At 40.5% G+C, this 24,821-nt stretch overlaps 1 protein-coding gene across 1 annotated transcript; it reads left to right on the top strand.

Annotated features, from left to right (window-relative positions):
• The first annotated feature begins 51 nt into the window (after positions 1 to 51).
• Positions 52 to 11,419, top strand: LOC100696485 (cadherin-1). Its single transcript, XM_019366361.1, is given in 18 exon segments — positions 52 to 321; positions 1,616 to 1,730; positions 2,368 to 2,456; positions 2,822 to 2,923; positions 3,325 to 3,459; positions 5,084 to 5,242; positions 5,715 to 5,856; positions 6,149 to 6,321; positions 6,949 to 7,077; positions 7,610 to 7,795; positions 7,967 to 8,190; positions 8,960 to 9,102; positions 9,593 to 9,684; positions 10,232 to 10,364; positions 10,723 to 10,938; positions 11,043 to 11,079; positions 11,081 to 11,165; positions 11,408 to 11,419. Coding segments are annotated over 18 exon segments (2,442 nt in total).
• The last annotated feature ends 13,402 nt before the right edge of the window (positions 11,420 to 24,821 follow it).

Raw genomic sequence — 24,821 nt, 5'->3', positions numbered from 1 at the left:
GAATTTCTCAAGTATTCAGGACATGATCAAACTGTGTCTGGTTCATGCCTGATGCATCATCTTCCCTCTCTCTTGACGTGCATCACGACCCCGGCGTCCCGCTGTCTCCCAGGAAAGGTTCTTCAGCTTTTCCCGTGTTGCATCCGTGGATCGGGTCTGTTCTCCCGCGAAGCTCAGAACCTTCCTTTTCTTCAAATCCTCCGTGGCCTCCGCTGCGCTGTCATAAGTTACGGTCCCGTCACTGAGGAAGACACGGAGTTTAGCTGGTGCGGGGGTCTGGAAGCGAATTCCTTTTTCTTTAAGGACTTTCCTGATGGGGGCGTAAGCCTTTCTTTTCCGTTGAATTTCAGTCGGATAGTCCTGGTCAAAGTAGATTCTCACTCCGTTCAAAACGACCTCTTTCTTTTTCCAAGCAGAGCACCAGTTCTTTAATTCTGTACTCCAGAAAGCGAATCACTATTGACCGGGGGCTGGCCTTCGGCGGTGGCTTCGGGCCGAGAGCTCTATGACATCTTTGCATTCCCAGCTCAGTATCACTTAGGGACAGCTCCGATTTAATAAACGTTTCCAAGAACTCCCGTAGATTGTCCCCCTCTGTGTCTTCTGGGATTCCATAAACACGAATGTTGTTTCTTCGTGATCGGGCTTCCAGGTCTGTCAGTTTAGCTTGTATATTTTCTTGTGCTTGGATAGCTTGCCTCGTTAGCCGCGGTAGCCCACTCCTCCACCTCCGCCACCCTCCCTTCTGCCCCATCCACTCTACTTGTCGTGTCTTTTAAGTCTCTGGCAATTTCGTTTAATTTGTTATCAATATCTTTTCTGGAACACGTAAGTTCCGTGGAGAAGGTGTCTTTGAAATCTTTCAGGTCTGGTTTCATGTCCAACCTGGTAGCTTTTAGCTCTTCGTGGATAGTGCGGATGCTAGCTTGCAGGTCATCCATACTCTCGTCGGTATCGTCATCTGTGTCTTTTCCCGTTTTCATTGGTGTCTTGCCTCTCTGTTTATGACCAGTTTTCCCCTCCATTAGTGTGAAATGCTGTCAGAGTAATAATTCGAGTAAATTTGGGGAGTTATGGTTAGTGAGTCTCCGTACCGGAAACCCCCAGTTTTATCTGAATTTAAAAGCAGAAAGTTAGCGGCCATCCAGGTCTTTATGTCTTTAAGACATTCCTGCAGTTTAACTAATTGGTGTGTGTTACCTGTCTTCATGGACAGAGTTGGGTGTCATCTCCATAGCATTCTGATGATACTGCCTAAGGGAAGCATGTATTAAGTAAACAGAATTGGTCCTAGCACTGAACCCTGTGGAACTCCATAATTAACCTCAGTGTGTGAAGAGGACTCTCCATTTACATGAACAAATTGGAGTCCTGGCACAGTCCTGCCCTGTGCCTACACCAGAGAAGTCCTACTTATGAACATTGTTTGTTTTTTTTTAATTTGCTGGGAACCAGAAAGTAACAGCACTAACAAGTCTTTTTTCTTGCTTGGTGATACTTTTGAAAACTCTGTAATGTCTCTGGTGATCTACCTACAACTGCATGCACAAGTAATTGTTTAAAGGAATCTGAATCATTCGTGGCAACCTTTAAAATGCTGTTTCTTCTGTCCTAGCCTCCAAATTTAGTGACTGCTGAGGAGCCAGCATGTGTACCTGGATTTCAGTCAGATCATCTCACTTTCAGTGTGACGAGAAACTACCTGACACGAGGCACGGTACTGGGCAAAGGTAATAACAGAAAATGGTTGTATATTGATTAGTAGTGGTTAAAGTTGCAGTTAGTAAGGATTTGTTTCTGAGAGGCCATCAACAGGTTAAAAGCAAATAGCACATTTCAAGTAGCTGAGAATTTCATGGCTGAAATTTTCACTTAATCAAGCACATTTTTCACCAGTGATAGAAAACTATTGCACCTGGAGCTCCTGGGTTTGTACCACAAGACCATCTTGCTGTGAGCCAAAGTATTAACCACTACGTCACCATACCAAAAATATATGAATCAAATATTTGTTTGTCATGCACAGCTACAATGATGACAAAACATCTCACATCGCATGTGCACACTTCACCACACCTGAAGCTGAAATTGGTTTCAAAGCAGCTTGCAGATATGCAGGTTAAACCAGATAACATAACTCATAGAGTAGCTGAACTAATACCAGGCATGATATCAGCTAATACCAATTTTACTGCAGCTTTGATACTTGAGTCTTCATGGAGCTAATAAGCATAAGATATTTCTTAACTTCTATTTGATTTTGATTTTTCATGACTTCTGTTCTTATGCATTTAAGACATGCCACTTATTTTTCTGTCTCTTCATGAACTGCAGTAATTAAAAAATAACTACTCTCTCTGTTCTCAGTGGGCTTCACTGACTGCACAGATCGCACAAGATTTCTGTTCGACACCTCTGACAAACGTTTTGTAGTAAAGACCGATGGTGTACTGATGGTGAGTGCAGATTCAAAGACTTCCTTGGTACTGTTTTGTGGGTAAACAGATATATATTTGTGGGTAAACAGAACATAGTAAACATTTGAATGTACTGCAACAATATATAACTGACAATCTTAGATGAATAGTGTTTGTGGGATTTTTCCAAGTGTTTCTAGCTCTGAGGATATTTTAGCTTTTGCTGACATGAAACCTCCTGAAATGTTGCAACATATTTGAAAAGGAGCAAAAGTTTCTTCGACGACTGAGCACTGTATCATAGACTGCTAACAAACATCACGGAATTTTACTTTGACAAAGTCTGAATGTTTGTCACATTTTAGCTTCTTTAAAAATCTTTAACATAATTTGTTTTCTTCCAGGTAAAGAGACCAGTTTTTCTTCATGAAGGACACCATGACTTCTTCATCCACTCCTGGGACTCACAAGGCCGCAAACTGACCATTCCTGTCAGTGTGAGCATGGTGAGCATCACTATATTAAAGTGGGCTCAGCAGTAAGATTAGACACAAAAGGCAAACGAATGGTTCTTCTTCTCAAAATAATTCTTTTTAAAGAAAATATCCCACTTACATCGTACTGTTCTTTACTCAGAGCATGAAACCTCAAGTACCTTTTTAATGATTTTGGATACAAAACCAAGGCTCTGGACACAAAGACCTGTTTCTCTTTAACACTGTGTGGCTGCACATGTAAGGGTTGGTTACATTTAGCTAGTGGGTTTCAGAGCTACTCTTGTTGTTACAGCCACCTTCGACAGTCAACATAATCCTAGTACATCCAATGTATCTCATCCTCCTCATTACACTTGATCCACTTCTGGAAGTGTTCTTCTATCAAATAAAATGTCTGCTTGTTTTCCCAGAATGCAGCTGATGCTCAGGTGCCTGTTCTGCAGTTTCCCGAGCCTGGTGAAGGACTGAGGAGGAGGAAGAGAGAATGGGTTATTCCTCCATTAAGTTTTCCTGAGAATCGGAGAGGAACCTATCCCTTAAAAGTAGTAAGGGAACCTCAATTATCTTGTGACAAAAAGTTGATTCTAAAGCATATTTCAATTTTTTGTTTTCGCCACAGGATCTTTTCCATTTGGTTTTCTTTACAGTTGTCACGGCTGCCGGGGCGAGCCGTGAGGTGTTGTGAGAATGAGAACCCAAAATGCAGGCAATAGACTGATGATATGAGTGACGTTTATTTACAAAGTGGCGGAGTGACAAAACAGGCAATGAGGCATGAGAAACTACTGAAGAAACCTAAACTGGGCAAAATAAGAGCAAACCTGAAATAATGAGAAAATGGGGTGAAGGGCAGAGAGACACAGACCGGAGAACCAAAACACCATGAAACGCAGACAAGCCGACAAAGAGCACAGACCGACACCCACTAGATATACACACACAAGGAGACCAGGTAATGACACACAGGTGGGAAGCACAGCTGATCCTAATACACAAGACGACCGGAGGATACAAGCTGAACACAGTGACAACAGACACAGACCTTCAAAATAAAACAGGAAATCCACAACACGAACTCAGGGACACGAACAGGGCACAAGGGGAGGACACAGGATACCAAAATCAGAATCAACTAGAACAGAAGACAATAATCATACTAAACACAAAACGCTGGGTCAAACTACCCAGGACCGTGACAACAGTGGGTATACTCCTTTTCACATTTCCTGTAGCTGTCATTTTCAAACGCCACTTGAAAGCAACACGGTTAGGCAATCATTAAAATACTGTTTTGAAAAGAACAACTGTAAAATGCTCATGTGTGATTGTACCAGTTAAAATGTGGCTGTGCACAATGGGCAGATCATTTGTTCCAAGACCATCCACATAAATGGAAAACAAAATTATAAAAACACCAAAAAAACAACAACAACAACAGAGAACAGATTTTGACAAAAATAGAACCACTAACCTGCAGTTACTCATGTCTCCAGAAATACACCAGCCAGGTTTGGTTGTTGAAATAAGCAGCAGTCAGAGAGATTTCATTGATTATTAGTTAGATGATCAGTAAGAGAGCAAACTGTCCCATGTGTGCCACAACAAAACTCAGTAATAAGATTTGTTTTTCTTCTCAAATAATTCCTTATTCAGAGATCACAAGATGACTGATTGAATGATCCTGTTGCACACTTAGATTAAAAGAAATAGAAACCAGTGTGGCTTTGTGCGTCTGCCTTTACTGTATATTCTGCAACTATATGGACTTAGCACATAGTTACAGGTTTGTACACAGTCTCACACAGCGTTTGTTAGGCACACTGCCTCATGGTGAGTGGCCTGACTTGTTTACTCCCACCAGAGCTGCTCATTTCAGGAGATGCTCCCTCTTGTGGTGTAACAGAGGAATAATTCTCCTCATTGGAGACTGGGGCACACATTATTTTACAAGAACTAAAGAAAATAACATATTTGAACAATCAGAACATTTTCACCAAATACAGTATTGTAATTAAAAGATTATGGGGACTGTCTTGTTTTTCTTACAATCCCGATAACAGCATGTAGAAAATTGTAACCTGCCTTCCACCTCAGGCACCTCTTTGCTGTAGCTGTTGTTCTTTTGTTGGAGTCAGGGGTTTAACTCAGTTCTGTTGTATTTTTGTCCAGTTCCGCCGTCCTTGCCAGGAATCAAGGCAAGTACGGTATTACAGCATCACTGGTCCTGGAGCTGATCTGCCTCCTATTGGTCGTTTCACCATGGACAGACATACTGGCTGTCTGTATGTAACACAGCCACTCGACAGAGAGGAAACAGCTCATTACACGGTAAGCATCCTCACTTTGTACCTGATTATTGCATTTTGATCCCCATTGGAAAAGGGTGTTTCGTCTTTTTAAAAAAAACAACATCTTACTTTGTTCCAGCGTTTTGTTAAACAGACAATACTGCGTAGTTGAGAAAAAACAGGTTTTTGATGTGAAATATTCAGTTTGGAGAAGTATTGAGACTCTTCCGTTGGTTTGTTAAACTTTTCCAGCTGGAAAATGCAGATAATTTTGGTTGTTTTGAAATGGAACATAAAATGACCATTCTGAGAGGCAGAAATAAAATGGTCAAGTAACAAGACGTGTCACCTCACATCATCTAAATGCACTGTAAAGACATCTCTTCACTCAACAATCAACTCTGCCTTGTTTGTATTGTGTGTAGATTGAACGTGTAGAGATAATTGAATCCGTTTAAAGGTGAATCTGAAACTTTCTAAATGACACATGTTAAACTCTTCTGTCTGTGTAGTTTGAAGTACATACTGTGAGTGATGGAGTGGGACAAGCTGAGGATCCCATGGAGATTATAGTCAATGTGATCGACCAGAACGACAACAAACCTTATTTTACAGGGGAGTACAACGCAAATGTTGCTGAGGCCACGGCCATCGGTATGTATAGAAACCTTATTGCCACTGGACTTCTTACGTAGTTTTCTTTGTTTTTGTTCGTGTTTATAATTGTTATCCATGATGGAGTTTTCACCAAGTCCACTATATTAAATGAATCTCAAGATACCAGAGACTTAAAGACGATCAAAATGACACCTAAAGATCAGAGAATGATTTGGGTTGGAAGGAAATTAGCAGACCTTTTGGATTACGTCTATTTTATTTAGTAAATCTTGTAAATGAAGCAGTGTGAAGACCTTCAGGAACTTCTTTTTTATTTCCTCCACTCCAGGGACTGAGGTGGTTAGGGTTGAGGCCAAAGATGATGATGAGCCAGATAATCTCAACTCAGATCTCCGCTATCATATTCTGAACCAGGACCCACCGCTGCCCACTGACAACATGTTTGAAATCAACCCAGTTACTGGAAGCATCAGAGTCACTGGTAGAGGATTAGACAGAGAGGTGAGATTTGTTAAACACATTTAAAACACAAGTGTCCTTTTACACCTAAGGGGTGAAAAAACATTTTATAATGAATCAGGATCAATAGTCTGCCTGTCACTGCTGGAAATCGGTCACAAAGAGGGTGCTGCAAAAAACATGTTTTGGTTTTTTGATAGTGAAACTTGACACAGCCTCTAAAGTATAGGTATAGTTTATCTGTCTATATTTCTGGTTTGTGTCATACTTCTGGACACACATTTCATACTTAGCAAATAGTTTGTCAGACAAGTCAGTGTCTTCCATGCAGACTACTGGAGATCAGAGCAATCTGTTTTTGGTGCAGCATCGTAGAACTCTTTGAGACTGACTTCACAGAGCAACTGCAAACAGCCTCGTGCCAAATGGTCAAGGAATACTTTATTTTAAAAAGTTTGGCCACGCCTCTCAAAAGCATCATGTTTGCAAGTGTTTGTCATAAGCAAAATATTAAACGAGTTAAACTTCAGCTTTTCAGCAGAATCAGCCTTCATAGATGAAGAGCTTTAGTCAGTCTGAAGGCTGTGTTACAGTCTGTAAACTGATGTCAGTGTCTCTTCCTTCCTGTTGATGAGCTGATCTACCTTAACAGTCCTCGTCTCTTAACAGAAATATCCACAGTACACTCTGACAGTACAAGCAGCAGATATGGCGGGAGAAGGGTTAACTGGACAAACAAAAGTCATCCTCACGGTGACGGACAGCAATGACAACGCTCCAGTCTTCACTCAGAGCTTAGTAAGTATGAAGTAACTGGAAACTTCCTGTTTAACAGAGTGAAAAGGCAGCAGTTAAAGCAGAACACATTCAGTCTGTATCTAACTGCATTACTAATGTTGCACTCACACATACTGACACAGCAAAAACCCACAATGTGTTTATGTTCATGACAAAATTACATTTACATACATACAAAATGATCTTCCAATAAATGGCAAAGATTTTATTGAATCCAAATCTCTCAAAACAAACAGCAAGAAAACTCTTAACAAGCAACGGTGCTCAGTGATGCTCAGATGTATTTAAAGTCTTTGAATGATAGCTTCTTCTCACTCTGGGTCACGGTTGCCATAAATTGTGAGTTGTGGCTTTTTGTGCCAAAAGACACAAAACAATGATTTACTGCACAGTTATAGACTTGCATTAAGTAATGAACCTAATATAATGACACAGACTACAAAATGAGGCTGTTATTCTCTATTCCTAGTGAGGAGTCTTTAGATCGGTTTTAACTGCTGTGATTTCTGACTCGTCCTTTATTTTCTCGCAGTATACTGCAATAGTTGATGAAAACAAAAAGGATGTTGAGGTGGTTAGGATGATAGTAACAGATGAGGATGAACCACAAACTCCAGCCTGGAACGCCAAGTTCAAGATCGTCAGTGGTGATCCTGATGGACTTTTCACAGTAAAAACAGGAACTAACAAACAGGAAGGAATCCTTTCTACTGCAAAGGTAGGAAGAAATCAGGAATTCTTGCATAATATTGGGAGATACTTTCATCTATGAATATTTGTGTCATGTGATGGCAGAGTTTTTATGATTTCTTGTAAGCTTATAGAATTTCTGTGCCAACACCCTTATGTTGTGTTTTTGTTTTTCTCTCCCTTCCTTCCTTCCAACCAGGAGCTGGACTTTGAGAGGGCCAGCAAGCTCACTCTGTTGGTTTCAGTGGAGAATGAGATTCCTTTTGCTGGTGTTTCTGTGGTGAATGTGAAGGATGTGAATGAAGCTCCAATATTTGATCCAAAGGAGAAGCTTGTGGTAAAACCAGAGGACCTTGCTGTGGATGAAGTCGTGGTGCAGTACACTGCTTCAGACCCAGACACTGCACGCAAGCAGACAGTCTCGTAAGTCGGGGTTGGGGGGAGAGACTTTCTACTGCTAAAGAAAATGTATCACTGACCTCATAAGTGCTGCAAAAATTCTATTTCTTTCTAAAAATTCACTTTAGTTTGGAGCTAAAACCCTAAGTCAGGTTTTTCCTAAGGAACTAAGGATTAAATTTGTGGATGAAACCCTAAATGGTTAAATCTCACAGATAAATGTCAAGTATTTAGATTCCTTGTTCTGTTTGATGGTCGAAATTGATTCACTGTCCTCATGTTTGGCAGATAAAATTACAGAATACTGTCTATAGCGATAAAACACTGAATAGCTGTATACCATAGTAGTATATTAGGCTTATAAAATACCCAAATACAGTTAATTATATTGACATTGTCTTAATTTGTAATGTTAAGGTCTTAAAGCATTTTTTAAAAGCCCTTAGTTGTAAAAAGCTCATGGGGTATTGTCACCACCCTACTGGATGGGCGCTGTGGACACCAAAGTTTGTGAATCTGATAACCCAAGAATGAGGCAACTTAGGACATTCAAATTCATACCATAGCTGCATCTACTAGGAGGCTGATGTACTAGTGGCCACCAGTATTTTTAAATGATGTGAGAACCCTGTAACAGTTAATGTGTTTAATTCTCGCATCGTGTATTTAGCCTGAGGAGAAAGCGGAGGATGTCCAAAATCAAATAACACATTGTGCCGTATTGTGAAACATGCTAATTGTAATCATCCTGCCTGCACAGTATTACCATCTTTTCTGTGGCTGTCTTGTACAGGTACAAAATATTGACTGACCCTGCAGGCTGGCTGAACGTGGACAAGGACACAGGCCTTATTAAAGTGAGAAGACTCATGGACAGAGAGGCTACCTTCGTCACAAACAACAGATACACTGCAACCATTGGTGCATATGATAATGGTAGGTGGTAGTTAAGACTATTATAATTTATAACTTTTAATAAAATTCCCATTCCTGAAAAGTTATGGAAGAACACGTGTTAAAATGGATAAGTTGGGCTAGCCTGTATAATGTCCCTTAAGGTAAAGTTGCAAGACAAGAAATTCTATATTGCACAGACTGATTACTGAATGATGGAATGGAATCTTTTCTTTTTTTTTTTTCCCCTCAATATAAATTCCAGCACAAACGGCCTTTCCTGGGACATTCACAACTAATAACATTGCAACCCTTAATTTGAATAATTTAATAATTAGTAATTCAGTAATTAATTTGATCTTAGCCATTAGTTTTAGCCCTCAAATCTTTGTTTTAAAAGCCAAGTGCCAGTTATAAGGATCAGAAGTCTAGAGGAAAGTCTGTGGGCATTACTATGAACTTAGGTTTCTTCAACAAAGTGAAATATCGTTTCAATAATGTTATTCTCCTGATGTGTTTGTTCTGTTACCAGATGCTGTCCCAGCTACAGGAACTGGTACCCTGATCATTCAGCTGGAAGATGTCAATGACAATGCTCCTGTCGTTGAGCTGCGTGACATTCAGGTGTCTTATTTCCCATCAGCTCAGCAGCTGTTTCGTGTTGAACACGTCTAATAGTGTAAAATCTTTCTATGTAAAGTCAATGTATTTATAAGCAGAGTTTAAAAACGATACAGGTTGACCAAAATGTTCAAATAAATTGAATAAAACAGAGCTTTAAGTTCTGTTAGAACTTAGCTTTTTTTAAAAGTTGAGAGTGTGAGGTTAAGAGGGTGCTAATCCGTTTAGACTTAAAAACAAACAGAACTTTGAAGTCAGTTCTAAAATGTTCTGGAAGCCGGTGAAAAAGAGCCAACACATGGAAAAAATGGTCTTGTTTACATGTGCCTGTCAGGAGTCGGGCTGCCACATTTTAACAAGTAGTAGACGAGAGAGCAGAGCACGGCTGATTGCAGTAATCAAGCATGGATGAAATAAAGGCATGAATTACTTTCTCAAACAGTAAAATATACTGACTTCAGGATGGGATCAATTAAAAAGTGCAGTATGCAGTCATGTGATACAGCATATCAGCATAAAGAAAAGCTTCACTGTGACTTTATTTCCTCAGGTGTGCAACAAGGATCCAGCTCCTCAGCTGCTGTCAGTAACAGATAAAGATGGACCAGAATTTGGACCTCCCTACTCAGTGTCTTTACAGGGCATGTCAAAGACCAGCTGGACCGCTAGGATGAATGACTCCAGTATGTACACTGCTAACATGTGACAAGTATAAACTGATAAGATGGCCAGACTTTTAAATATTTTGGTTCAGAAACCAAAATATGTATTTTTCCTGCAAACGTGATTTGCAAATGTCAGGATTGTTTAGGTCAGACATGATTCAGTGTTCATCACTGAACATTGAGATTGGAGTGATTGGTGCTTGTGTGAGGACATTGTTGCTATACAAGACTTTAACCCCCCCCCCCCCCCCCCCCCCAAAAAAAAACTGTTGCAGCATGGCTTTGAGGAGGTGGTAAAGCTTTGCTAAAGTGAGACAAAATAAATCCATGAACACAGAATTATAAAGTAAAATTTCTGCTGTCTTGTTTATTTCAGGAACAGGCATCATCTTGAATTTGGCCACTGAGCTGCCCAGTGGAGAGTACAGTGTTATACTGAGAGTGGGAGACAAACATGGCTTGGAGCAGGACAGCATCATCACAGCTAAAGTGTGTGACTGTAGGGGCGCAGAACCGACATGCTTAGGCCGTACTGTAGGTGGCAGCAACCTGCCCCTTATCCTCGGAATACTTGGAGCCATCCTGCTGCTCGGTGAGTCACACATCTGTAGTCTCAGGACGGTGCATCTCTTTCCTTTCACAGCTAAGTAGGATTTTGTTGGTTACTGTGTGCTAAACATTGTGCTCTGTGTTCAGCGCTGTTGTTGCTAGTGCTGCTGTTTGCAAAACAGAGGAAAAGAGGAGCCACTCCTGCTGGATGATGGTGTCAGAGACAACGTCTATTACTATGATGAAGAAGGAGGCGGCGAGGACGATCAGGTAAATGGACACCCATTCTGATTACACATTAATCAAAGCTGCACACACACAAATCTCAGGAACAGAAAACGTGAGATTTTCTTTTTGAGATTAAATGTTTAAAAAGGCTGATCAAATTTGTTCCATTTCAGTGATTTGACCCAGGAGCAGACAACGGGCCTAATGCAGTGAGTGGATGAAGAGAGTGGATTGCAGAAGGACAGCAAATTTTTTTATTTTTTAAACATCTGTTTGACCTTCAGCCTGAAGACTAATACCTTGTTACTTATTCTGTTGAATAAGTGCTGAAGCCACAGTGAACACTTCTGTGTAGGTTACTGGGCGACACCTGAGACACTCTGAGGCTCGTCAGTCACACTGGGAAATGTGTTGCTTTATTCTATAGCATTTGTACCGATGGTCTCCATTTGTTTAAAAAGTAAAATTTGAAATGATTAGAATGAAATCCAGGTAGCTTGCATGTGCCACGTCAGCCTTTGACAGTGTGCTCAATGAGTTATGAATACTTTTTAAATTGTTTCCTAGGGATCTGTTCATGTCTTTTATTACAATGATTTGTCAAAAACAAAATCTTTGAGATACTTTGTGAAATTAGCTTTGTTCTTTATAAAATTGTATTAAGACAACAGTGGATTTGTGTGGTCTCTAATTTCAGTTTAGTACTAACTGCATTAGACTTGCAGTGCAATAAACAGCAGTCACAACAAGCTCCATGTGAGAGAAATTCTTTAATTTCATTGTCACTTCACTGCAGGTGCTTGCAGAGAAAGACTGACCCACCCAAGTTCCTTTTATTTCTTTCTGATCTGAAGTCTGTTCAGCTTCATGTGATTTTGGACGTCACTGTGCTGTCTATGGACACATTACCCGAGGTGTTTAGGTTATACAATGTAAATAGAATTGTACATGCACAGTAGGCCACTTCCTCTTGTTCAACAATGGAGGCAAATTACAAACATCAAAAAAATTCCCCTTGCTATGATCATGTGACATCAGGACCTTGATGTTGCATCTCTTTATTAAAACCCAACACCAGATCATTTCTCTTCACATTCTTCCTGAGCTCCATTTGAAAGCTTGACGATGTAAAGCAACTGGCCAACAATCCATAAGGAAAAACCTTCATCTTTGTGTCTTTCAAAGATGAAGGTTTTTCCTTCATCTTTTCAAAGATGAAGGTGGCGAGCAGTTCTCGCCACTGTAACCAAGTCAGCTGTGCTGGAGTGGAAGAATGAGGAGAGACGTGTGTTTGGGTTTGTGGCATCAATTTATTTACTTTTTATTTTTTTTAACTAAAGACCAGAGATGGGCAATAATGCGTTACTATAATCCGATTACTTTTTTCAAGTAACGAATAACGTAAGGGATTACTATTGCATACTATATAAGTAATTAGATTACTGTGACTTTCCCGTAAGCTGCCTTACTGCGTTACTAAACCGTCGTGATTTTGTTTGTGAGAGTGTCTCATGACAATGACGTAAGCGTGTGCAGATCAACAATGATATGGAGTGTGGGAGAGACTACAGCCATGCAGCGTTTAAAGCGTGGACGCACTTACATTACTTTAGGTTTTATTCCGTACAAAGTGCGTCCGTTGTACACTCTGCGTGGGGAGAAAATTTCTTTCTATAGCGAAAAATTAAACTTCAAATCTGAGCGAGCAGCGAGCACGCCGCCACGAGAATGTGACATTCACAGAGAAACCCCCGGATCCCCCCACTGACATGACCGCTGTGGGCAAACCTCCACCCGCCCCACTCCTGCTAAACAGGTGAACGTAGATTTAAGAGCGACAGGACTCAATGCTGCTGAGTCTTTGATTTTATTTATTTCCTGCTGAGTTTTACTTGCATCTATTTGAAAGAGTGAGTGTAAACACAAAACATTATTTTATTTTATATGCTTGAATATGCAGAAATTAGGTTTAAATGTTAAACACATTCAAGTCAAAGACTGTTGCATATAATTACAATTTTAGCTTAATGCAATGTGCATAAAATTGAAAGATTAAAACAAATAAAACAATTTTTAGAAAGGGGCTTTCCATTTGATTCAATTTTATATGACGGATTATGCAGAAAAAGTAGAATTGGGCTGAAAGGTCTGTTGCTGTCATTAACTGTAACTTTTGCATGTTATGTATCTGCTTGAAGCAAAAAGAGGCATAAATCCTGATAGACAAAATTTTGGAGTGTGCTTTCTAGCAGAGATTTATGCTGACATGGGGATGGTGTATAGCTTACCCTGGGTGTGTTTAATAAAATTAAAAGTGTTGCTCACACACATAAAGAACATTGAGATTAAGTAAAGATTAAGTAAAGTTAATATAAAGGATAGAGCCGAGAACATGATATTCTGAACCACCTTTGAATAATTAAGGGAAAAATAGATGAACACAGTAGATTAGTGAGGTGCAGCAGAGAGGGGCGTTTTGTTTTCTATCCTTTACAGGAGAAGATTCCAGGACCACAGCGACACAGTCACAGTGTCTCTTCAAGTGCAAGGTTCACTCCTACAGTCAGACAGGAAACCCAAGTTCCTCTTTTTCTTTTCCTGTCCCGAGTCATTCAACTACTTTCCATACTAAGTCATCTCTCAAGAAGTTGCCGTGACAAGAGAAATGCATATTTAAGCATTAGCACCTTATTAAATTATTTTTATTTCTTTCTACAGTAATCACTTTTTATCAATCTGTACAAGAACACTTCTAATTCACTTATTCCAAAAACTACTACACACTAAGCGACTTGGACAAAATCATAAACAAACTCACATGCTCCAGATGCTGTCTAATCTTCATGAGCTCCCTTGTATTTCTAAGGTTAGTGCATTTTCTGTTTGTGTGTGTGATTTTGTATATGTTTCTTTTTGCAGTGTTCAATTCAATTCAATTTTATTTATATAGCGCCAAATCACAACAAAAGTCGCCTCAAGGTGCTTTATATTGTACAGTAGATCGCACAATAATACATACAGAGAAAAACCCAACAATCATATGACCCCCTATGAGCAAGCACTTTGGCGACAGTGGGAAGGAAAAACTCCCTTTTAACAGGAAGAAACCTCCGGCAGAACCAGGCTCAGGGAGGGGCGGGGCCATCTGCTGCGACCGGTTGGGGTGAGAGAAGGAAGACAGGATAAAAGACATGCTGTGGAAGAGAGACAGAGATTAATAACAGATATGATTCAATGCAGAGAGGTCTGTTAACACATAGTGAGTGAGAAAGGTGACTGGAAAGGAAAAACTCAGTGCATCATGGGAATCCCCGGCAGCCTACGTCTATTGCAGCATAACTAAGGGAGGATTCAGGGTCACCTGGTCCAGCCCTAACTATATGCTTTAGCAAAAAGGAAAGTTTGAAGCCTAATCTTGAAAGTAGAGATAGTGTCTGTCTCCCGAATCCAAACTGGAAGCTGGTTCCACAGAAGAGGGGCCTGAAAACTGAAGGCTCTGCCTCCCATTCTACTTTTAAATACTCTAGGAACAACAAGTAGGCCTGCAGAGCGAGAGCGAAGTGCTCTAATAGGGTGATATGGTACTACAAGGTCATTAAGATAAGATGGGGCCTGATTATTTAAGACCTTGTATGTGAGGAGCAGGATTTTGAATTCAATTCTGGATTTAACAGGAAGCCAATGAAGGGAAGCCAAAACAGGAGAAATCTGCTCTCTCTTTCTAGTCCCTGTCAGGACTCTTGCTGCAGCATTTTGGATCAGCTGAAGGCTTTTCAGCGAGTTTTTAGGACATCCTGATAATAATGAATTACAGTAGTCCAGCCTGGAAGTAATAAATGCATGAACTAGTTTTTCAGCATCACTCTGAGACAGGATATTTCTAACTTTAGAGATGTTGCACAAATGGAAGAAAGCAGTCTTACATATTTGTTTAATATGTGCGTTGAAGGACATGTCCTGGTCAAAAATGACTCCAAGGTTCCTCACAGTGTTACTGGAGGCCAAGGTAATGCCATCCAGAGTAAGAATCTGGTTAGATACCATATTTCTAAGATTTTCAGGGCCGAGTACAATAACCTCAGTTTGATCTGAATTAAGAAGCAGAAAGTTAGCGGCCATCCAGGTCTTTATGTCTTTAAGACATTCCTGCAGTTTAACTAATTGGTGTGTGTTACCTGGCTTCATGGATAGATAGAGCTGCGTGTCATCTGCATAGCAGTGAAAATGTATGCTATGTCTTCTAATGATGCTGCCTAAGGGAAGCATGTATAATGTAAATAGAATTGGTCCTAGCACTGAACCCTGTGGAACACCATAATTGACCTTAGTGGGTGAAGAGGACTCTCCATTTACATGTACAAATTGGAGTCAATTAGATAGATATGATACAAACCACTGCAGTGCAGTACCTGTAATACCTACAGCATGTTCTAATCGCTCTAATAGGATATTATGGTCGACAGTATCGAACGCTGCACTGAGGTCTAGCAGGACAAACACAGAGATGAGTCCACTGTCAGAGGCCATAAGAAGATCATTTGTAACCTTCACTAAAGCTGTTTCTGTGCTGTGATGAGCTCTGAAACCTGACTGAAACTCTTCAAATAAGCCATTCCTCTGCAGATGATCTGTTAGCTGTTTGACAACTACTCTTTCAAGGATGTTTGATATGAAAGGAAGGTTGGAGATTGGCCTATAATTAGCTAAGACAGCTGGGTCTAGAGATGCTTTTTAAGTAAAGGTTTAACTACAGCCACCTTGAAGGCCTGTGGTACATAGCCGATTATTAGAGATAGGTTGATCATATTTAAGATTGAAGAATTAATTAATGGCAGGACTTCTTTGAGCAGTTTTGTAGGAATGGGGTCTAAAAGACACATTGATGGTTTGGAGGAAGTAATTATTGAAGTTAACTCAGAAAGATCAATTGGAGAAAAAGAGTCTAACTTAACATCGATGGTACTAAAAGTAGCTGTAGATAATATTACATCTGTGGGATGATTATTGGTAATTTTTTCTCTAATGATAAAAATTTTATTAGTGAAGAAGTTCATGAAGTCATTACTAGTTAACGTTAAAGGGATTATTGGGTCAGTAGAGCTCTGACTGTTTGTCAGCCTGGATACAGTGCTGAAGAGAAACCTGGGGTTGTTCTTATTTTCTTCAATCAGTGACGAATAGTAAGATGTTCTGACTTTACGGAGGGCTTTCTTATAAAGCAGCAAACTATTTCTCCAGGCTAAATGATGATCCTCTAAATTTGTGACAGGCCATTTCCTCTCCAGCTTACGAGTTATCTGCTTTAGGCTACGTGTTTGAGAATTATACCACGGAGTCAGGTACTTCTGATTTGAGGCTTTAGTTTTCACAGGAGCTACAGTATCCAGAGTCGTACGTAGTGAGGAGGTAAAATTATTAACAAGATAATCGACCTCTGTTGGAGTAGCGTTCAGATTAGAGATGGACCGATCCGATATTACGTATCGGTATCGGTCCGATACTGACCTAAATTACTGGATCGGATATCGGTGAGAAATTAAAAATGTAATCCGATCCATTAAATATAAAAAAAAAACACCTCACAAAACTTGCGACATGGCGTAACTCGCCTCATAACCGTCGGAGCAGTGCGCTCTAGCGGCTGTGTGTATTTGTAGCCTCACTACCAAACCAGCATTTCATCTCCGAGGAAGTTATCCCAGAGAGAAGTAAAGCAAGTGTGTAAGTTCATCTCTGGATGTTTGTAAAGCGTTCCCATGTTAAGCTTAACAACCGATATATGGAGCGAGTGCCTCTCATTCTCTCTCCCCATCTCCTGCTGCTACTTCATGAAACTGCTTAATGATCAGCTGATCGGCTTTTCTGTCGTGAGTCCGTCTCTCTTCTTTGTTTTTGGCCCACTTTGCACCAGAAAGAGGAAACCAGCGGCTGAACAACAGCAGCACCTTTAAGCTTGATAAGCTGTTGTTAGAATTTATTTAATATTACTTTCTACACCAGGATCCTTTTCTACGCAGCTGACGGCTGGTAACTGTGCAGGGGCGGATCTAGCAAAGTTTAGCCAGGGGGGCCGATAGGGCATGAACAGGGAAAAGGGGGCACAAAGACATACTTTTCTTTCTTATTCTCATTTAAAATGTCTAGCTTTTAATAAATAATTATCTGAATCTTACACCCAAAGCTTTAATCTGATGTAAAATATATAGAAGTCCATTACTGTATATAGTAACTGTTAAGTCTAATATACCCTAGTAAGCTATAGTACTTTTTCCTTTGGGAAAGTACCATCTGTGCACTCTGAAATTCTGTTGAAGAAAGATGTTGAATCTATTTAATTAGTCTTGAAAAATAATTTAATTCTGTGCATTTTTTTTCACACTGCATCAAATTAAAGTTGATTACGTCAATTATGCATCATGAGGTGGAGGGTGGGGGTGGTTCCCTATTTTTTTTTGCTGGGAGTTTGCAACCCTATTAGTTAGGTTGCTTAATATTTCTGCTAAGTACTCTTTAAAATACCAGAATAGGGAGGATGGAGTAGGTTTAAGTTTATTAGATTGATCAGTGTTGCTGAACTATGAAATATTTTGGGTGCAGTGTATTTTTTACATACAGGTAAAACAGAATAGCTTTAGTGTTGTTGTTTATTTAGACTGGAGTATGAACTTATACAAAATGCAGCAAGATATTAAAAAAACAGTTTTGTTGATTAAAAAACACACTATATCGGATTCATATCGGTATCGGCAGATATCCAAATTTATATCGGTATCGGACATAAAAAAGTGGTATCGTGCCATCTCTAGTTCAGATAGCTGCTCTGTTGGTACAGGGCATTGAAGATGATAACAGTGGGTGGATTATATTCTTAAACTTAGTTACAGCACTTTCAGAAAGACATCTACTGTGATAAAGTCTACTCTCCACTGCTGTGTAATCAATTATTGTAAATGTAAATGTTATCAGGAAATGATCAGACAGCAGAGGGTTTTCAGGAAACACTGTTAAATGTTCAGTTTCTATGCCATATGTTAACACAAGATCTAGAGTGTGATTAAAGTGGTGGGTGGGTTCTTTTACATTTTGAGAGAAGCCAATTGAGTCTAATAACAGATTAAATGTGATGTTGAGGCTGTCATTTTTAGCATCTACATGGATGTCAAAATCACCCACAATAATTATTTTATCTGAGCTGAGCACTAAATCAGATAAAAAGTCTGAGAAATCAGAGAGAAACTCTGTGTAAGGCCCAGGTGGACGATAGATGATAACAAGTAAGACTGGTTTCTGAGTTTTACAGCTGGGGTGGACGAGGCTAAGCATCAGGCTTTCAAATGAATTAAAAGTCTGTCTGGGTCTTTGGTTGATTATTAGACTGGTGTGAAAAATTGCTGCCACACCGCCCCCTCGGCCTGTGCTTCGAGGTTTCTGGTAGTTAGAATGACTCGGGGGTGTTGATTCATTTAAACTAACATAATCATCCTGCTGCAACCAGGTTTCTGTAAGGCAGAGTAAATCGATTTGTTGATCAAGTATTAAGTCATGTACTAACAGAGACTTGGAGGAGAGAGACCTAATATTTAATAATCCACATTTCACTGTTTTACTCTTTGGTTCAGATGTGGATACTGTATTGTTCTTTCTTTGTGATTTTTTATGTTTAAGTTGTTTATTGCTGGTTTTTAGTTTGTTTTTTGTCTGTTTGGGAGCTGACACAGTCTCAATGGAGATGGGTTTTTGGGGGGGTAGCAGGAGGAGAGAAGCTGCAGAGAGGCGTGTAAGACTGCAACTCTGCTTCCTGGTCCCAACTCTGGATAGTCATATTTTGGGGGGTTTAATAAATTGGTCCATATTTCTAGAAATGAGAGCTGCTCCATCCAAAGTGGGATGGATGCCGTCTCTCCTAACAAGACCAGGTTTCCTCCAGAAGGTTTGCCAATTATCTATGAAGCCCACATCGTTTCTGGGACACCACTCAGACAGCCAGCAATTTAAGGAGAACATGCGGCTAAACATGTCACTCCTGGTCTGATTGGGGAGGGGACCAGAGAAAACTACAGAGTCCCACATTGTTTTGGCAAAGTTACACACCGATTCAATATTGATTTTAGTGACCTCCGATTGGCGTAACCGGGTGTCATTACTGCCGACGTGAATTATGATCTTACTGTATTTACGTTTACCCTTAGCCAGCAGTTTTAAAATCTCAATAAGATCTCTGAGTGCAGACTGGATTACATCTCGGAAGGGCTCGCTCGGCATAACATCTCTGAGCGTAAATTGGATGACATCTCGGGGAGGCACACTGTTGTGAGTTCTCAGAATCGGCTCTTTGGGCACAAGAATGACAACATCACAGAGTGCAAGTATGGCGAAGCTCGCGGCTCTCCAACGGGAGATTGAGAGACCAGTGCTGGACTGTAGAACTGCTTGGAAATTCATATGAGCTGTTTGCACTAAAGTAAAAACCATCATCATTTCATGTGGAGACCCCTTCGGCGCCAGCTGCGGTCTCAAGGCTGGAGCTGAACAACAACACCCTGATAACGACTGTGTTTTGACTGTTCTTCCCATTCTATGCAAGGCCACCTGGGTTGGCTGGAAGACTGTTTACTTAGCCTGGCAGGGCGAAGGACACTGTCTCAGCTGAACTCTGGACATATACACACTCATGCACACAGACATATATACACATGCAGATGTACACTCATCCCCCCTCCAAACGCCTTCGACGCTTATTCCCTTCCGATGCTGATGGTGGATCATGGAGACCAGCACATAGGCTGCAGGCCCGGATGTACTGTCTACACTGGCTGTCTCTCACCCTTTACCCACCCCTGTTGCTTGTCATGTGTTTCTTTGGTGTATTAAGAGTTTTTTGTTTTTTTTGTTTTTTTTGATGTGCTATGTGCAGAGGTGTTTTTTTCTGTTCTCAAACTGATCTCCCTGTTGGAGCTCAGTCTGGGAGGAGTTATTTTTTTCTCCTTATCTTTCCTCATGTGGTGCATTTTCCATTGTTATACCTCTCTGACCTGTCTTCCCCATGTGATGTTTGTGTAATGTATGTATGGTCGGAGGGTAAGATGGCGCCGCCATTGCATGCAATAGGTCGGCAGCCTTATGAAATTTCCCCTTGTGGGACTAATAAAGGTATAATAAAGGTATATCAAATGTGTCACATATAACCCTTCTGAATGATATCAAGCAAGTTTGAGGTAGAAACACTATTTCAGTCACAAGTTACAAGCTGCAATCACTTTTTGGCAGCTTGAAAACTTCATGTTCTCAGTCATTATTTTTTAACCAATATAAACAACAACAGTAGACACACTAAACCTGTAGGCATTAATTATAAAATCGTGCTGCCTGTAGTCATTGGTGACTGTGCTATATACTACAAACTTCTGACAAGCATCATAATTCAGTTACAAGAAATGTTAAAGTTCCATAAATACATGCCTTTGCCTAATAACAAAGGCATGAATGTGTTTTTTTGCAGGTTATATCAGTTTGATCCCAGAAGTAGCTGTCTATGTAAGTAATCTGGGCGCTACAGCTTTAAGCAGCTGCACGCGCTCCCGAGAACGGCAATCACTTTCTGGCAGACGATCACTTTTTGGCACAACACGGGCACACAGAGGAGCAGCCATGTGCTGACACACTAACACAGTGGTTCCCAAAGTGAGGGGCGCAGGGGGCGTGGTATGAATTAAAAAAAGATTGCTTGGACACTGCTAGCATAATGGACAGGCTTTTTGACGGGTCTTCCACACAAACGCAAAGCAGAAGATGAAGCATTGCCAAATACGCTTCCAAGCCAAAGACTAGAAAATATGATGAAGCATATCTTGCCTTTGGCTTCACCTGCACAATGGTGGTGCCAAGGTAGGCCTCCCCGACAGAATTTGTTTTCCCAGCGTCGGGAGCACGTGCTGGGCTGTCCAAATCACGGATAAACAGCATCCCACAGCTGTTCATGTTTTTAAACCCATTTTGCACAGAGAGGCATTTTTTGAAAAATGGCTTTATAGAATATTCTTAGACAGTAAAAACAAAACTACACAAAATAATTGTCACAGGCTGGGTCTCTGACCCAGCGCTCTGAGTATAATTTGGTATTCGTCTCATGTTAGCTTTGTGATAGTTCATGTATTATTTCTATTTAGTTTTTAGTTGAGGTTAGATGCAGCCATTATTTATTGTTTCCTTGGTTTCTATGTTTAGATTCTTGTCTAGTTTATCACGTGTTTTAGGTCTGTTAGACATGACAACACAAGCCTAGTTTCCTGTTTTATTTTGAAATAGGTCTTGTGTTCATGTGTTTAGTTTTACTCCCCCCTGTGTTGTCATTATATTTCATTCTAGTCAGCTGTGTCCTCATGTGTATCCACTACCCCTGATCACCTCATGTGTGTATTCAAGTCCTCAGTGTTCCTGTGTTCAGCGTCGGGTCATCTGTTATCCACGTCATAGTTAATCATAGTCTGTTTTTCGAATCATCGTTTATCATAGTCTGTCATAGTTTCACAGTTTCTTCATAGTTTTCATGTTTCCATCTGCCATCAGCCAAATAAAGGCTCGCTTTTTGTTTCAATTAAAGTTCTGTTCTCCTGAGGCTACGTCCACACTAGCCCAGATAAATTTGAAAACGTTTTCGTCTGAAAACGCTTCGTGTCCACACTGTCGTTTTCAGTCATTTTCACAGAGTTGTGCGTCCACATTGAAACGGCCGAAAACGCTTACGTTCCAGTACTGCGCATGCATGAAACCCAAGACGATTCGACCTGCCTCACTTCTGTCTGTTTGTTCCCAAACACCACTGCATTAAAGTAACATACTACCAGAAACGAACTAATACTCAGCAAATATAGAGTTAGTGTGGAGGCTGCAGTGTTCTATAATATTTAATACAGCTAAATCAGGTGGTATATTCAGATCCCAGTGTGTACTTTTATTTTATTTATGTGACGCTGACTGATCTGTCAGGACAAATATGGTCATGCTGCAGACAATATGAGTGAAAAATGCTTCAAGGAAATGAAAGCAACAATAACGCTCTTCCTGACTTTACGCCTGCTCACACGATAAGGAATGTCAACTATTTTCACTTTTTTTAAATGAGACATAAGATAGGATCATAAATTCCTAGCCCATCATTACAACAGATCATCAGATAACTCCTTGTGCCGTGATGATTACTACTGCTACTGCTTTTATCTGCAAATATTTCGCAAGTAAGTCTGAACCAATTGTACTTTAACAGCACTGTTAGTGTCAACGTTACAAAAACTAGCCTTCAAAGGACACAGTTTTCAAAATGAACGACTAACTTGTAGCTAGCCGTTCTTCGTCGTTTTAGCTACGCAATAAACTCATTAAAGCTGCTGAAAAAAGTCGGTTGACTTTATGTTGGCTACTACCTCTGTCACTGTGATGGACGTTGGTGGCCTTTTCTGTCCAGCGTTGAGCTTCAGTGACCCAATTACCTTCAGTATTATTAACCTCTTAAGCCCCACGCCCCCGGTACCGGGGGCAAAAGGGAGGAGATCACGTTTAATCGGTTATAACGCCGGTTGAGAAATATAACTCCAGACATGTGTGGTATCCACAGAAACCTCAGAATCTCAGCTACAATGTCATATAAACCATATAAACCATTTCCAGACAGTCTTCAGACTTCATGTAACCGGTTATAAATAGGCTGGCTAGCTTCCAGGGCTATCACTGCGTAAACACACGAAGTTTGACCACGATCGGACCAAAATTCACCGAATTAGCCGCAAAAGAAGAAAAAAATTAGGCGAGAATAAAATCTACTTCCTTTTTCTGTGTTCCAGTCTCAGTAACTTTGACACAGTAATATCCGCTTTAATATTTACACCTCTGATTAAATGTCCCAAGTGTTAGCTACATTTTGATACAAAGATTGTAAGGACGGAGTTTGTAATTGCAGAGAAATAATCAATTTAATTGAGGCATTGCATTTTCGAGCAGGAAGCTCAGAAAACCCCTTGGGGCTCAAGAGGTTAATAACTGAACTGGCACTTAACAGTGGCCTTGTCAACAAAGCGTCGCCCGGTAGGGTTAGCCAAAACGAAACAAGCCCAGCCCAACTTTAGCGATTCTTTCCATAGAGTGGTCCCAACCGGGATTGGATCTTTGTTTTGTCACTTTCCTTGCTGTTCGTGACTTCTGTCGCCAGTGTTGCAAGGTGGGAGAGTTACATCATTTCTCTCATAGTATAGGTCCCATTCATTTTGAGCATAGAAATATCAAAGGGCACATAGCTGAAGCATTTCCAAGATTTGCATCGGCATTAAAATTCCACCATATGTGAAAATGAAAAAAAAGGTTTCACATACTAACGTTCCGAGCCCCGCCCCCAACCACCACTACACCATGTAAATAAGCAAGAAAAAGAAAGGCTTTAATGTACGTAGACCATTAAAATAATATAAAACAGGACTCTTTCCAGCCAAGATTGTGTAATACACATGTCACCTTTAGTGCAGTATGATTTCAATTATTGTTTCAAAGAAAATGTCAGTTCTCTCTGAATAAAGACTTGGAGACACTGGCCTCACAGTTTAGTTCTGACGGGGCTGAGAATAAATGGAGGAATAGTCTTCTCTATAATATCCAGTGCTAAGTGTAGACCTTGATCCAGTATAATAGGCCCTGTCAACAACTGGGCTTCAACTGCTTCAACTGACCATCATAATTTTCTTTAGAGTGACATAGTCTAATTGGTCAAACTCTGAATTTCCTCCTCTGTGTCCTTCCTTCTCTGCTGGCTTGCTGTTCTCCCCATGGCCATCTCTTTGAACCTTTCAGTTCAGTTGAAGGGAACAAAAGCAAACAAATCACATCGTCCTTTCAGGGATTTTGGCTTGTTCACTGCCTTTCATGACTTCTTTAGGCAACTCTATGCCTCTCCTCATTCAGGGTTTCTAAGAGAGTCAATGGTTCCTTACATCCTGGTTTGACAAGTCAGGAGGATAGACACTAATCTCCTTAATCTGGCCTTTCTCCTGTGTGCAGCCACAGGGAGAGAGGGACCACAGAGAGTAATCCTGTCAGAGAAACAATAGGATTAAAGGCCTAACACTGTGAGTGACAATTGGATATCCACCGACTGTTCTGCAAAGCAGGAGCACTGGCCACTCTTTCTTCATTGTTACTTTATTTTTGTTTGGCAGGTCTAAGAGGATGGGGTAATGTAGGGGTTGGGATGGAAGTAAGGATTTTTCTTTGATGGGGCGTTGGAGTTCTGACAGGTCTGTAGCCCCTGAAGCACCAGGAGCCATGGAATGACTGACAGGTGAGAGATAAAAGCGAGGAGGGTGTGAAATGTGGATATATGCATCTGGCCTCTGGAAATACGCCAGTAGTTTTCATTACACAATGACATACTCTGCTCGGCTAGTTAGTAGATGTTCTTTGTTATGGTCGTAGAAAGCAGTGATTCTCAGACAGACCACCTGGGAGGCGAGTGCTGACACAGGTTTTACTACATTCAGCTTGGGACATTTTTTTGTTAGCTGCTGCTTCTTTCATTGTTATGGACTCAAAATGGTGGTGGTGCAGAGTAACAAAAACTACAAAAATGAAAGATATTTCCTCTGTTTGTATTTTATTTTACTTAGTTCACAGAATCATCTCGGTTAGTTTTTTATTTGTACTTTAGCTAACTAACAT

Source organism: Oreochromis niloticus, linkage group LG13, assembly GCF_001858045.2.
Source record: "Oreochromis niloticus isolate F11D_XX linkage group LG13, O_niloticus_UMD_NMBU, whole genome shotgun sequence".
NCBI lineage: Eukaryota > Metazoa > Chordata > Actinopteri > Cichliformes > Cichlidae > Oreochromis > Oreochromis niloticus.
The sequence above is the reverse complement of the archived record's forward strand: the minus strand, read 5'-3'. Positions and strand labels throughout refer to the sequence as shown.